At 35.2% G+C, this 16,965-nt stretch overlaps 1 protein-coding gene across 1 annotated transcript; it reads left to right on the top strand.

The window, feature by feature from the left end:
- The first annotated feature begins 4,084 nt into the window (after positions 1-4,084).
- LOC130245318 (transmembrane protein 255B-like) lies at positions 4,085-16,456 on the top strand. The gene is made up of 3 exons (XM_056477987.1): positions 4,085-4,187; positions 5,326-5,468; positions 16,376-16,456. Exons 1-3 carry the CDS (start codon positions 4,130-4,132, stop codon positions 16,454-16,456), a joined length of 282 nt encoding a protein of 93 aa, XP_056333962.1. The 5' UTR covers positions 4,085-4,129.
- The last annotated feature ends 509 nt before the right edge of the window (positions 16,457-16,965 follow it).

The following is a 16,965-nucleotide window of genomic DNA, read 5'->3' on the forward strand; positions in this document are numbered from 1 at the left end:
TGGCGGATTAAAAAAAAACAAAATTGCAAAAAAAAAAAAAACATAGCTCCTGGGACGTATTGGGCCTTTTTTCAGAAATGTATATAGTAGTACGTTATCAGAATGAGCCTGGGTTGGTTGGACTGAAAGTGCACATCTTATATTTTTTTATATCGTACTGACTATTATTTATGGCTTAAACTCAAACATAAACTTAAACATATATAACCTGTACTGACATGGTTTCACGACCATTTTAATTTGTAGCAAATAACTGTGGAAAATTTTAAACAAAACTGTATTATAATCATCCTCAGTCTTCTCAAGTTATGATTCACGCAGTCGGCACTGGCCCCTGTGAAATCTGAGCAGTTGTTTTCGTCTTATCTCAGTGAACCCTCACTAACCAATCCTGACCATCACTGATATTTTCAGAGATTCAAGCTGCATGCAGGCAGAGAAAAAAAACATCACCCAGCAAGAGCCTCACACTATCAAATGTATCATGTATCACTGTCTGAGTTTAAATACTCAGCAATATGCATTAAATGTGGCACATAAGAGCAAATAAAGTAATGCATTTGGCGAGAGATACAGACTGTATGGAATAACATACAGAATCAAAGCTTTTATTACAATACCGAACCGTTTTGCTCTACTAACTAGATCCACCTGCATCTATAGAAGGCTTTGCTGAACTGCAGAAATAATTTACAGCCTGGCAGGAATGTGGCTTCTAAATGAATCCCAGCTTAAAAAGGCATTTTGCTACACATTTAACATCTGACTAATTCGGAAAGGCCAGAAACACTACAACACCTAACGTGCTGTTAGTTTTATAGCACTCATTTGGAACAAGTTTGCTCAGTCCTCAAACCAAATTTTATTTTAGAAAACATTCATATTTTTGAACGCTGTTGTTTTTACTGCTATATTGTTGTATATGTGGCATTATGTAAAAGTCATTTTAATCTTAAACATCCTAAAATGTGCTTTTTAATTAGGCCACTGCCATGTGTTCAAAAATCTGTTAAAGCTAAAACTGATTTGACTCACCATCTGACTCATTTTTCTCCAAGATCTTTGAATTTTTTGCAGCAAACGACATGGAAATAAGGAGAGACTGAAATCTGAAAAATAGAATAAACATTTTAAGACAGGCCAAATATATTGTTATTCTGTAATGATCACCTGCAATCTAGGGACTGTAGATCGCTGGTAAACTACACACACCCGCACACACACACACGCATGCGCGCACACACATGCACACACAGACATACACAAAGAACTACCACTACCAAAACGCTTTGCACCACTCTCCCCTGCTTCAGCTGATGGCCATTTGGACACACACACACACACACACACACACACACTCACAGCTGCGGGTCATTTCCACTCTTTGCCAGGACTAAATATTTTAGTTTGTGTTGCCCTCTTGTTGTCTGTTGTTGTTTTTTTGTTGTTGTTGTCTCCATGATGCCCATTCTGTAACGATCGCCAGCGATCAACAGTCCTTAGATCACTAGTGATTGTTACTTATTTAGTGTTGGGGAAAGTTACCTTTGAAAGTAATGCGTATCATTGTATATGCAATGATACGAATATCAGTGTTGGGCAAGCTACTTGAAAAATGTAGTGAGCTAAGCTATTAGCTTAACATCGATCAGATTATTTATTATACCTTTCAGAATATTGGATTTTTTGCGCTGAACACATTGTTGCTGCTTTTGTTGCCTGTACCTTTAATGCTAGTTCTCCCCTCCCACATTCCCATGTTCCTGTCAGAGTGTGCCTCAATATCTACCTCGGCTAAGTCAGATAAAAAGCACAGTGACAGACATGAAGGAAGCAGATCTCATGTAACTTTTGTGAGAAATACTACAGTAAGAATGTTCCCAGTGATTATTTGATGTATTTGTTGTGGCGTTGCAACAATGAATCACACACAATGTCATTACAAAGTTTACACATGCACACACAGACACACACACACAGCACGCGTGTTTAATTTTGCACTGTTTCTGCATGGCAAATGTGACAGGATACACGTTAATACACTGATTTAATGTCCACAAAACGCGATTGAAGTGTCTTCTTTTATAATTGTACTGACATACGGGGAGGGATTTGGATCCTATTTTAATGTCAGGAAATTTTTAAAAAGAGATTTATTGTCTTTAAATCACCCCTATATGACTGTGAACACACTATATCTACTCTCAGTTCTGTCCAAACAGCTTACAAAAATATGATTTTGCTCATAGGTGCCCTTTAAAGCAATGTATTTTTGTTACTTTTGTATTTTTGTCTTATTAGTTCTGTAAAATCACTGTCCATTGAGACTATCCCCTTTTCCTCCATGTGTTCAAAATAACGAGAATTCTTCCATCACAGAAATGTAAGTTCTGCCATTTTTTTTTTCAATTCCAGCCTCATTTTCTCATTGAGTATGATTCAACTCGATTACACTAATTTTAATTCAGCAAACGATTTTTTCAAAAGCGTATTAATTAATCTAAAAAGTAACTGGAGTTACATTTTTTAAAAAGTAACACAAATATTATTACTTAATTTTTTTAAGTAAAAGATTAAGTGGATTTGTCAACAAAAGAGGCAAGCAAACATCGCCAGAGAAACAAATAACAGAAAATACAAAAACGTATCCCTGGGCACATATTTTTAATGAGCTGCGTTGGAATCAACATAGGCTCATTCTGAAAACTTAGCCCTATATACATTTCTGGAGATCGCGATTTATGTTACCAGAAGAACGTATAGCTGCATTTCGTCTTTAAAACGAATGCTACGGGGTGGTATGATGCCATTCCTTTTCACGCTTACCAGTTGACCGCTTACCTTTGTATGGATGGCTTTTCCACGGTTTTCCAGTAGCTCGTCACATATGTCGGAGGATTTAAGATGCAGAGAGGAGTTGACCATGACGATGGGGTTAGTGTCTGGTGAAGAATGGACGTGGCTCAATCAGTGCTTTTGAAAACACAATCAGTTGGGTTTAGGGAAGGGGGTGGGTGGTCATTTGGTCAGTAAGTCATTCAGTCAGTCGGCAGCGGCCTCTGATGGATTTACACGAGAAGAGCAGATGTGAGACACTGAGTGTGATTCAATGTGATTACATTAATTTAAATTCAGCAAACTATTTTTAAAAGCTCATTAATTAATCTAAAAAATTAAGTAATAATATTTGAGTTACTTTTTAATAATGTATCTCGAGTTACTTTTTAAAGTAGTTCATTACTTCACTCGTTATTTAGAAAAGTAATATTGATATGTAACTCGTGTTACTTGTAATGTGTTACCCCCAACACTGTTGTCATTATATGCTGAATAGAACATTAAATGTATATTACATCTTAATGGAAAACACAGAAAATTGAGTGGGGTCAATTTGCATATGTCTCATAAATAAAATAAATTAACAAGCAAACAAACAAATAAATAAAAAAATATATAAGAGACATGAAATTAAGGAATAAATGGCAGACTCCTTTGTAACAACTTGTCTTTAAAATTGTGACATCCCCCACCTTTGTTGTCACGAATGTCTTTTCCTGAGCTCTTTTACAACTTCTTGAAGTCAACCCGTACAGGAACATTTCTAAAATATATAATATAAACATCCTATAATGTAAATGTGTGACAATTAACCACCAAATGTAGTGAAAATCTTACCTATGTGTATTGTTATATGACATATATTATAATATATATATATATATATATATATATATATATATATATATATATATATATATATATATATATATATATAAAACATTATACTAATCTATATATATATATATATATATATATATATATATATATATATATATATATATATATATATATATATAGTTACACTCAAATCAGCCATATTATATATAACGCATCAAGTTAAACAGAAGTTTTCACGAACAATAAAACTAAGAACAACACCACCACTGAGTTAGGAGAGATGCAGCTGAGCTCGTCCGCTTTGCTCAGGCTCTAATTTTACGACCTTAAATTTTCCGGTGGGCGCGGGCACGTGTATAAAAGCTCCCGCAGTCTCGGTGGCGTGCAGAGTCCGGTCAATAGCAGTGAGTGATTCCGTGTGGATTATAAACATTTATAACGAGGAGGACAGATGACAAACTCACAGGAAACGACACGGCGCAACGCTGCTCCTCCACACACTGTCGCAGGTAAGATAAAAAACACTTTAGCTTAAATAAATGTTTCCAATTAGAGGATTTTTTATTAGTTTTGCGGCTCCCAGGTTATATTAAAGTAATAATTAATCAAAAATATTTTGTCAAAAATCTGAGACTCAAAATGAGACCTCAGGTAGTTAAAATGGGACGATTTTGTCACTGAATGATAGCCTACCCTAAATACTTAAATGTACCCTTCATTAATAACTTCCAGATAACAATACCTTAGTAGCCTAATTCATAGTAAATACTTTAGTGTTTTTAAATTATTCTGTAGTTTCCTTGAATAATTTTGTAGCTAATTATTTTACCGTAATATAGCAACTAATATAAACAAATACTGTATTTTTACACAACTTTAGGGTAAACTGTACAAAACAGTTACTGTATTACAGATGAGATAAGTTAACTAAAGTATACTAGAGTAGTTATCACAGTTTATCAGTTCATTAGTTAACACTACTTTGCAATTACAAAGTGTTACAAATACTATAATATATACATAATAAATAAAGTTTTGCTATAGTATTATTCAAAAACACTAGCATATAGTATTTTTTTTCACGTGGGCTCATACAATGTTCTCTGTCATTCTGAAAATGTTTTTGTTTTTCTGGCGTCTTAAAAGATATGATCAGGTTATCACTGGGAAATGGGAACTGCTTACTGATTTTTAATGGCGTATTTTCCATAATAGAGCTCATTTGACCTCGATGATGATGATGGTGATGATTACAATAATAATTTTAATATTGTTATTGCTAATATGTTTTTATATCTTCAGTTGTATAAAACATTTACTAATAACTTTTAGAACCACTTTTTTCTGTATGTATTTTTCTGTATTGCATTACAATTAAGTGTGACAGATTTTCAACACAATCGCAGCAAAGCCCCTTAATTATTGAAAAGCTAAGATTATTATGGATTTTTTTTTTTTTCAAATTTATTACATAGATGTCCTAATTCTCACTAAAAACATCTGAATAACTCAATATAAAACAGAAGAAAAAAAGGTATTTTTACCACACAGAAAACTGCAGGACAGGGAAATTAGTTCACATGTCAAATAATTTTTTAAATGAAGACGGGAAATTCACTTTCAGTTAACTCTTTCTTTCTCTGGCAGATGCGGTAAAGATAAGGAGGAGAAAGGCTCAGTGGCTGGTTTCTGGGATGTTAAGTCTGTCTTTGCTAATAGTTGTGATGGGCATCTACACCAGCACACGCACGGAAAGTGTCAGCATCACAGGATACATTTCAGGCATTATTGTAAGTGTCATAATTACATATTCAAGAATAGTGAGTATTACACTGTTAAAAGTTGATGCATTTACATCTAATTTGTGGATGTGTGTAAACGTAACATTCTGTAGTGCATTTAGTTATTGCCCAGCAGGCACACAATGTCATAACACGTTAAAATTAGGTTAGATTTAGTTTGTGATGTCAGGTGACCAAAATTCAATGTCTAGCCAGCATCTAAGGACAATCATATTTTGATGTCCAATAACGACGTCAAATGATGTTGATATTTGGTTGATTTTTAGGTTGTGTTAGAAAGTGACCAAAATCCAATGTCGAGCCAACATCTAAAACCAACATCATATTGACATTTATTCGTCAGGTATGGCAACCAAATCCAACGTCTGATAGACGTCATAGAGGTAACGTCCACACAACATCAAGCTGTAACATCATTAGATGTTGATATTAGATGTTGATTTTAGGTTGTACGTTAAACATTAACGTCAACCTGAGGTCGAGTTCTGACGTCAAACCGATTTTCATTTCCAAACAAAGCGCAATGTCCCCACGATGCTGGGATGCAATGTCAATCTGATGTCATATTGATGTCTTGGGCCTGCTGGGTGTTTAAGGTCATTTTGGTCATCAGACAGTAAACATCCACCATCTTCTTATCAGTGACATGCATTTAAACACTCTCTGGGTCAATGTGTGTAAAGATTTTGGACATCTTCTTGGACACTTTTAATGCTTCCAAACAGTTTGCTGCAATTATAAATTGCCCGTGTCTTGAGTCATAGGACTGATTTTTCTAATCCCCATAGACAAGAAAAAATAAAGTAGTGACTGCAAGTAGGGCTGTGCAATTAATTGTAAATTCGGTTTCGATTTAGATTTTGGCTTCTAACGATTATGAAAAATTAATCGAGATAAACGATTATTGCATCATATACCGCCCTCTTTTCAGTTATACACATTTGTTGCTCTGCAAAGCTGAGTTTCACATGAAAATGACTGAAAGCATGTACTGTAATGTAATGTTTGCAGTACGGGATGCGCATCATTCATTGATGTACATTTGCATCATTCATGTTTTTAAAAGCGTGAATAAGCATTTGGTCTCATTCGCCTCTGAGGTGTCTCATTCGCACACCTCAAAGACAAGCAGAGCACACACATCTAAAGTTATCTTAATGTGAGCGCTTTAATGGTTAAATGTGTGTCAAAACGTGGTGTTTTGTTATTGTTCATATTAACCCTCATTTGTGTAATAAACAAACGAGTTGAGAATCAAAAGACATGTGAAAGTGAAACCATTAAACAGAACCGCACTGCTCTTAAAGTGACAGTGCACAATATTCCTGCTGCCGACTGTTTTTATCATTAATCAAACAACAAAAGGAGAAAATCCCTCACTGCTCTTGACTGAAGGACTGCTGTAGCTAAAGTTTTTTTTTTACCTTACAGTTATGCTTAAAGCACAGCTTGTTTCATGTTTTTATTCTATTATATTTATTTCCCTTTCCTTATTTACAGGGAGGAAAATAACTGTATGTTGAAGTCAGAATTATTAGCCCTGCTGAATTATTTGCGACTCTTTTCCCCCCAATTTCTGTATATATATATATATATATATATATATATATATATATATATATATATATACTCGTCGGCCACTTTATTAGGCACACCTGTCCAACTGCTTGTTAACCAAGTTTTTAATTAGCCAGTAGACATCTTGGCTAGGTCAAGATGTTCAAACCGAGCCTCAGAATGAGAATAAAAGATGATTTAAGTGACTTTGAATGTGGCATGGTTGTTGGTGCCAGACGGGCTGGTCTGAGGATTTTAGAAACTGCTGATCTACTGGGATTATCACACACAACCATCTCTAGGGTTTACAGAGAATGATCTAAAAAAGAGAAAATATCCAGTGAGCGGCAGTTCTGAGGGCACAAATGCCTTGTTGATGCCATATGTCAGAGGAGAATGGTCAGACTGGTTCCAGCTGATAGAAATGCAACAGAAACTCGAATAACCACTCGTTACAACTGAGGTATGAAGAAGAGCATCTCTGAACACACAACACGTCCAACCTTGAGCTGGAAGGGCCACAGCAGCAGAAGTCCACATCGGGTGTCACTCCTGTCAGCTAAGAACAGGAAATCGAGGCTACAATTCGCACAGGCTCACCAAAATTGGTGAAAAACCACATCCTTTAGGTGCTCTATTGGCTTGAGATCTGGTGACTGTGGAGGCCATTTCAGTACAGTGAACTCATTGTCGTCTTCAAGAAACCAGTCTGAGCTGATTTGCTCAGACTGGCAATAGAAGATTGGAAAAACGTTGCCTGGTCTGATGAGTCTTGATTTCTGCTGTGACATTCGGATGGTATAGTCAGAATTTGGCGTCAACAACATGAAAGCCTGGATCCATCCTGCCTTGTATCAACGGTTTAGGCTGGTGGTGGTGGTGTATTATTATGGGAGATATATTATTGGTCCACTTTGGGCATTTTAGTACCAACTGAGCATCGTGTCAACTCCACAGCCTACCTGAGTATTGTAGCTGTCCATGTCCATCCCTTTTATCACCACAGTGTACCCATCTTCTGATGGCTTCTTCCAGCAGGAGAATGCGCCATGTTATAAAGCATGAATCATCTCAGACTGCTTTCTTGAACACGACAATGAGTTCACTGTACTCAAATGGCCTCTACAGTCACCATATCTCAATCCAATAGAGCCCCTAAGGGATGTGGTGGAATGGGAGATTCGCTTCATAGATGTGCAACAGAAATGACATTTACAGGCGTAACCAAAATAATTAGATTAACTAAGCAGATTAGGGTAATTAGGCAAGTTATTGTATAATAATTGTTTGTTCTGTAGACTATCGAAAACAAATATAGCTTAAAGGGGCTAATAATTTTGACCTTAAAATGGCTCTTAAAAATTTTTTAACTGCTTTTATTCTAGCTGAAATAAAACAAATAAGACTTTCTCCTGAAGAAAAAAACATTATCACACATACTGTGAATTTTTTTTTGCTCTGTTAAACATAATTTGGGAAATATTCAAAAAAAATTCAAAGGAGGGCTAATAATTCTGACTTCAACTGTGTATGTTGGTATTCTGATCCAGTCCATTCCAGCCAGCCATTGAGCATGTACTTAAATCTCTCATTCAGTCGAATCATAATCTATGAATAAAGCAGCCATTAGAATTGTGTCTTCTGTCAAGAAGGGGGAAAAAATCCAATTTTGGCTGGAGTAGTTATTCCCTCAAAAGCCAAGGCAAATCCACTTTAGTCTATGTAAGTCTATGTAACACCTAGAAGCTGCCAAAACAGACAGAGCCACACCAAGCGTTCCAAGGCAAATCTTCATGAGAAAACTGCACACTGTTAAATAGAGTATCACATTTCATCTGAAATACAATATATAAAAGCAGTTTTGGAATAAATGCAGTTTTAGCCTATTAAAATCTTTACATACATGCACAAATCAATTTTATAATAAATATTTTTATTGTTTTCAGAAATTATGTAGTTTATGGCCATCATAGAGGAATTCATGTTTTGCAGTTAATGCTATAAATCAAACAAAAATATATATAACTAAAATACATTTGCATGTAATGTGAATTTATGTAATGTTCTCCAAAGTTCACGTACAGGACCACGCACTGACTTCTTTCATGTAAAGTTGAAGACAACATTATGAGCCCTATACTGTGAAATCTGTATTCTTTTTCCAATATTTCCCCAGTGCTATTTAATGGCGAGAAGATTTTTTTCAACACATTTTTAAACATAAATGTTTTAATAACTAATTTTTAGCCAACTTTACTATAGGTGGACTTAACTAATATGCACTTACACTGAAATGAATCATTTGTAAAAATGTACTTATTGTCTGAAAACATGTTTTTACATTGTACTTATGGTTGATTAAAACGTGCATGTAGTTACATCTGTAATTCATTTCTATATTTACACAATTGTTTTTATTCTAGCCAAACTAAAAGAAATAAGACTTTCTCCATTAGAAAAAATATAGTTTGAAATACTCCAAAAAAAATCCTTGTTCTGTTATATATCACTTGGGAAATGTTTTTGCAGTTTTTGTTTTCGCTAATCCACCAGAGGCCGCCGTGCATGCTTTTTCAGATCTCAAATTTCTCTCTCAAGTGCCATTCGTGCCTGCTGTTCTCGCGTAAACAATGCTGTACATTACCCCTAAAAATATACAAACACAGGCTCATTGGGAAAATGTTCCTTGGTGTACATTTTTGATAACTAAGAAATATGTACTTGCTGGTTTGTATGTGTAAATGAAGGTACAGGGCAGTACCGCTGACTGCTTATCTCCATGTCAATGGCTTTTCTGGCATGCGTGGTTTGCATGGTAGTTCACTGTAAATAGCTCAAGACTTGGGAGCAGAGTTTGAGATTTTGGATTCCATAAACCAGGTAAAACAAATCCAAAAAAATGTAGCGTCAGGTCGCTGTAGAATTGTGCAGTCGCGATGGTGTTTCTCTTTTAGTTTGCTTTTGACAACACTGGGCCTTATCATACACCCAGCGCAATAAGGCGCATTATGTGTTTGGTGGGATTTGTTGCTATTTTCAGACAAGCGCAACCCTAATTTTCACGTTTTGCACCACATTGTTTAAATAGATTTAAATAAATGTTTAAATAAATTTATTTGCGCTACATTGTAGACTCATGGGTGTGCCAATCTAAAGGTGGTTTGAAAAGGCGCATTGTTGGCGCGTTGCTATTTTGAGGAACTGCTCTAAAGTCTAGCTAAGAGCGTGTTAGTTATGCAGGTCCAAAACGATTACACATTGTTTAAGACACACAGGATGTACAGCAATACACAAATATCTTTACATATGAAAAATAATTTTTCAAAAATTATTACATTTTAAATTATTAAAATTATTAAACAAAAATTATTATTTTCTACATAAATATAAAAACCACTGCCTCCATGCCTCATCTCGGGGGGCTTTTGTTAATATTGATGTTAATTTTGTTAATGTTAATATTATTAGCAGGATCAATTATTATATGCATATTTATATTTGTTTCAATAAAAACAAGATTAGATTTGTCCACATGTCAGGTTTTGGAGATGTATGCATCACCATATGGGGCATAAGAATAGGACGTGTGTTTGGACATAACTCAGTTTTTTGACCACACTTTGTTATTGTTGTTCATTTATTTATTTGTTGGAAATTAGAACTGAATTTAAAAAATAGTTTTGAAACAAATCTTTGTGCTTAACAAATGAAATTAAATATGTAGGCTAATAAATGTCTTCAGTGGAGTGTGTACACCCTTTCCTTACTCCACGAAAGTAAAGGAGTAAAGTAAAGAGAAAGTAAAGAGGCTGAATGGAGGAGGCTCATTCTTTACATTCGTGTTGCAGAATGTTTGCTTAACTGTTTTCTCGTCAGTGAATCGTTCCATTTTTCCACTTACAAAGTCCGGCATGTAAATAGCAAATGTGCCATGGTGTGACGCAACTGACTCTTAAAAAGAATGTGAGATGAAACTCTGATTGGTTTAATGCACGTTATGCTCAAAACACACCCATAACTCATTAAGAGAATAAGCACAACCCTATTGGACCATGCCTGCCGCGGCGCAAAGCATATTTTTCCATCCGTAAAATAGCAAACATGGATTCGGACACCCTTAATGTTTTTGCGCCATGCGCTTTAGACTTTGCACCTGGATCATTAAAATAGAGCCCATTATCAGTTGGATAGGAAAGGGGGGAGTGTGGGGTCAGTCCATATCAAACTAATATAATATGCACAACGACTGGCTGGCCGGCTTCTCTCACGGACACACACGAGAAGGGTGTAAATACAAGAAATGGGTTGCATGAGAACACATGCCCTAATAATGTATTTGAGATGGCCACAAATATACACGGCACCCTCTAGTAGATTTGTAAAAACAAAAACTGCAAGACAACGTAATATTTGTGGGTTCTCAAAAATGTTGTTCTCGGCACATATTTCCAATGTAATGGCTTAAAGAACAAAAATTAACAATATAATGTTGTAATATTTTGATTCTCTTCATGTTTCATCAGTCCAAACATTTCTATCTGCTTTGTATTAATCTACACAGATAGTTGTGTGTATTTGTGCATATGCGATAAAAGATTCATAAAGGTTAATATTATTATTCGTTCATATTTCCTTCTTTTACATTGGAATTATAGTCAAAACAGGTTCAGGTACTTTTAAATCAAGCTGCGTTCTGTTGGATAACATAGTGATTGGCACATCTACATGAATATTTTGAGTTGCAAAACCTGTATGGGGAAATCTTTCACCTTGATGTAATATTCCTGATAGTGCAAAAGGACTGAAGTAAAAATCCACCAAAGAATGGTAAATGTGACAATACTTTTATCAAACTTCTGCAACTCACCCAGCATGCTACAAAATGGCTGTTCGAGACTTTATTCTCCCACTCCAAATCACATCTTTCTATGACGATTTCTGCCGGAATCAGATTCATGGGACCTGTACAGTATGTGTCTGTTATCTGTTCGTTTCCTGAAGCTTGATGAACTTCATTAGGGCCTGTATTCACAATACATTTTATCTTAACCACTAATAGTTCTCCTAAAATTTTTAGCCAAAAGTTTTCTCTTAAAACATATTTACAAAGCAGCTGAGACCAATTTCACAAAGGAATAGAGACAAGTATTAAAGGGACAGCTCACAAAAAACTTATAATTCTGTCTACATTTACTCACCATTCACAGTCCTGTTTGAGTTTCTTTCTTTTGTTGAACACAAAAGAAGATGTTTGGGAAAATGCTGGAAGGCTGTAATCATTGATTTTCATTTGTTTTTCCTACTATGTCACTGGGTACAGGTTTCTAACATATTTCAAAGCATCTTGTTTTGTGTTTAACATGCAAAGGTTTGGAGCCACGTGGGGGTGAGTAAATGGTGAATTTATTTTCAATTTTCAGAGAACTATTCCATTATGCTGAGAGAAAGGGCGGGGTTGACCTTGTTGCTTTGGATGATGTCAGCATGATTAATAATTATGTGATTGGCTGATGGGGAGGGAAGGAGTCTTCATCAGAGATTTATTCATGGAAACTCTGTAGTAGAGTTTGATATTATGTTGCAACATTCAAATAAAGATTTTAAAAATGCAAGCTAAGTGAAACATTGCATTCTACTGGTCTATGCTCCTTTTTAATGTTTGAGATATTAAATAAAGATTTTCTTCCAATGTTACAAATTAAATTATATTCTTAGAAAACAGTTTTTAAATGCTTTTAAATAAAAATATATATATATAATAAAATGGTTAAATTTGTATTCATAAAGAATATATTTGCATAAATATATTTTTGAAAAAATATTTTTGTCCTCTTTTGTTATTTGAAAATAAATGTAAAAATATATATCTCTAAACCAGCCTGATTTCACAAGAAAACTTAAGTTTTTCACGTTTTGTCAGTTTAGTGGCTAATTCATACGAATTATTCATACGAAAATGTACGATTTTAAAAAGGAGGCGTGGCACCCAACCCCACCCCTAAACCCAACCGTCATTGGGTGATGAGCAAATCATACTAAATTGAATGAATTTGATTGTACGAATAGATAATTAGCCACTAAATCAAAAAAGTTACGAATTGCCGTGAGATTGTGTTGCTCAAAACATATTTTCATTCCGTCATTCATTTTCTTCTCGGCTTAGTCCCTTTATTAATCAGGGGTCTCCACAGCGGAATGAATTGCCCACTTATCCAGCATATGTACAGAGCTGTGGGTCCCCTGGAGCTGGATTATAGTCAATAGTCAAGCACAATCCGACATATAGTTCTATTATGACTTACAATATAGTAAGGATTGCCCATTGAATGCAATTAAGGAACAACTTAAATATACAGTAAACACAGTGTTTCTTCTTTGCTGAATCACTATGGGTCAGTTTGTATATCAATACAAATTTGTATGATTTTTGTATAGTATTTTGAGTTATGGGGTGTTTCCCAGTGATGGGTTGCAGCTGGAAGCGCATTAGCTGCATAAAATATATGGCGTTGGCGGTTCATTCCGCTGTGGCAACCCCAGATTAATAAAGGGATTAAGCCGAAAATGAATAAATGAATGAACGAATTTTGAGGTATGTGCTTCTCACTTCATTAACAATGCTTGCTTTAGACGTTCTGTTGACTCTCATTAAATATTAGTGGAATAACAGACTGCTGTTGGGGTTACAAGAAAAACAACATGCACTTGCAAAGTTATTTACAGATGTGAAAGCCCTGTTGGGAGAGTGTTAACAGAAATTAAGCTGGCTACAGAAATACTCAAATGACTGGGTGTAGTTGACATGTACAGTGGTGATCAAAATTAGGAAACAACCTACAATTTGCTAAATTTCAAGGTCACAGCTTAGTCCTTTTTGAAGTTACAGAAGTAAAGAGCTGTTTTTAAGCATATTTAATGAGCTACATATGCTTTGAAACACAGTAAAGCAAAAACCTAAATGAGATTTATGACAAAGAACACTGATGAAAATAAGATGAAATTAGATCCTCTTATTAGTGTTAATATGTACCTGATGGTAATAGTTTTTCAGGAATAGGCTAATTTTACAACTTCCCCAGAGTTGAACAGTTGAGTTTAACCACCTTTGAATCCACTCAGCAAATCTCTTGGTCTGGCGGAGAACTTTTAGCTTAGCTTAGCATAAATCATTGAATCAGATTAGACCATTAGCATCTTACTCAAAATTTAAAAAAGAGTTTTGATTATTTTCCTGTTTAAAGCTTGACTTTTCTGTATTTACATCGTGTACTAAGAACAACAAAAAATGAAAATGAAAAGTTGCGATTTTCTAGGCTGATATGGCTAGGAACCATACTTTCATTCTGGTAGAATAATCAAAGAACTTTGCTGTCATACCATGACTGCAGCAGGGGCAATGATATTATGTATTGTTTACCTAATTGCCTACAGTCATGATACAACAGCAATGTTCATTGATTATTGCACCATAATAAACATGTCATATCATGATTGTAGTGACAATCATGATATGAAATGACAATTATGATATAAAAATATAGTTATCAATGTGATCACAGTTTTGTTAAAACTATCTGAAAATGTTCTAAAATAATTGTTGCACACACATCCCACCAAGTTTCGTATCCGAAAATGAAAAAAACAGCAACTAAAATTGGCAGCTTTATGCAATTTTATGACAAAAAACATAAACATGCATCCTGCATTTTGGATTTGTTTATGTTTGTATTATTTCATGTACACAATTGTTTGTGTTTTTATAGGTAATTCAATGTATTATTTGCTAAACCTGCACTTTGGAAAAGAAACAGGATCCATGTTTACGTTGTTTATCGTTATACTGCATAAAGCTGCTTTATAAAAGCCAAAAAGGGTTGTGCGATTTGATGAAAATATCTAATTGTGATTTTAATGCCTAAATTAAGGACTAATTTCAAATATGACAGGCATTGTACAAATATATAGGTGAGGAGAAAAGGTTTGTATCAGCTTCCTTCAGGAATCCTACAAAGGGACTCCAAATTTTGAAAAAATTTTCAGGTTTTCTCTTGAATATTTTTCTTAAAGCCAAACAATAAGACAATTTCCGCAACCTTTGTCGAAAATGTGGGCTGTATTTTTCCAAAACGAGCTATTACAAGTTTTGCATGTAATATATTTATTTTTTTATATGAAAAATATTTATAAAACATGGACATTTAGGTACATTCTGTTTTAATACTATGGATAAAAACTTTAGAATTTTCTCCCAAAAATGTGCAACCAAAGGACATTTCCAAAAACATTCTATTACGGTTTTAATGGTAAACAAAAGGCGACGCGGTGGTGAAGTGGGTAACACGTTTGCCTCACAGCAAGAAGGTCGCTGGTTAGAGCCTCGGCTGGGTCAGTTGGCATTTCTGTGTGGAGTTTGCATGTTCTCCCCGTGTTCGTGTGGGTTTCCTCCGGGTGCTCCGGTTTCCCCCACAGTCCAAAGAATTGGTGGTACAGTTGAATTGGGTATACTGAAATTGACTGTAGTGTATGTGTGTGATTGAGTGCAAAACATATGCTGGATAAGTTGGCGGTTCATTCCACTGTGGTGACCCCAGATTAATAAAGGGACAAAGCCAAAAATAATATGAATAAATGAATGCATGAATGAATGAATGAATGAATGAATGAATGAATGAATGAATGAATGAATGAAAAACAAAAATTTGACCATCAGAAAATTTACCTTGAAACTGGTAATCGTGACAAAACTAGTTCTGTCTTGATTAACCCTCAAACTGGCATATTCTCCAATAATGAATCACATTAGTGACTTCATCTCTGAGCTCAAATCGGTTCAGACATTATAAACACGGAGCTTCTTGTTGATAAAGTGTCAAACATTATCAATAGCTCACAGCAGGAAAAAGAAGATGATAAAACCAGTCGGACAGTGAGAAGTAAACCACATACTGCGTTACCAAAACATCTCTTTTGCCATCTGTGAACTTGGACGCTTTATAAAACTCCTTCAAATACCCTGCTGGAGACCTGGACTAGGAGAACAACTGCAGTATATCTCTAATAAACCGACAGCTTTGAAGATCCTTTACATGCAGAGGATTTGGATCTGTCACTTATCCCATGATTGCTGAAATATTTGCGAGTTTCCGACTTCCCCCTCATATTTTCTTGTCACTTAAGCTTGATAGAACCATTGAGGCCGTGTCATAAATCTTTTCGGATGAAATTAATCGAAACGATGATAATGATTTCCAGTGCTCATATGGCGCTGCTTATGTTCTTAAGAGAAGTCTGCTTCATTTGTTTCTCTTCTTGCATTTACGTCTGTCTACTGATTGCAGTTGGCGTTTGGATCGTTCTTGGGAGTTCTTGGACTGAGCTTGGAGGAAAACCGCAAACAGCTGGTAGATATCACCACATAACTTTTTCAGCCTTCCATCATCATCTTGGGCTTTGTCTTCCTGTTTTATGATCCTGCTCAGCATGATACCTAGTCTTTCTGCTATGGTCCTTTCTAGTTATGCTTCACAAAATATGTACCCTTTTTATGATCCCTTATCTTCACGGTGGTGGTTATGGAAACATGCGAATCTCATGCTTCAAATGTGCAAATATGTGAAATGCAGACTTAAAAAAAAACATTTTATGGAGCCTGTGTTTAAAGTACATCATATGAGTATTCTTAAAGGGATAGTTCACCCAAAATGAAATTCTGTCATTATTTACTCGCCTTTATAAGTTTCTTACTTCTGTTGAACACAAAAAGAAGAAAGCTGTCCATATTTTACCAAAAAATGTAGTGTAAGTAGACAAAAAAAACTGTTGTAACTCAAAGTATTCTAAAACCTGTTTCACACTGCAAGCATGAGCAGCATGTGAGCAGAGCATGAGCAGCGCGTCCATGTTAACAGATTAGAACTTTTATTCCGCA

Source organism: Danio aesculapii, chromosome 18 (genome assembly GCF_903798145.1).
Source record: "Danio aesculapii chromosome 18, fDanAes4.1, whole genome shotgun sequence".
Taxonomy (NCBI): Eukaryota; Metazoa; Chordata; class Actinopteri; order Cypriniformes; family Danionidae; genus Danio; species Danio aesculapii.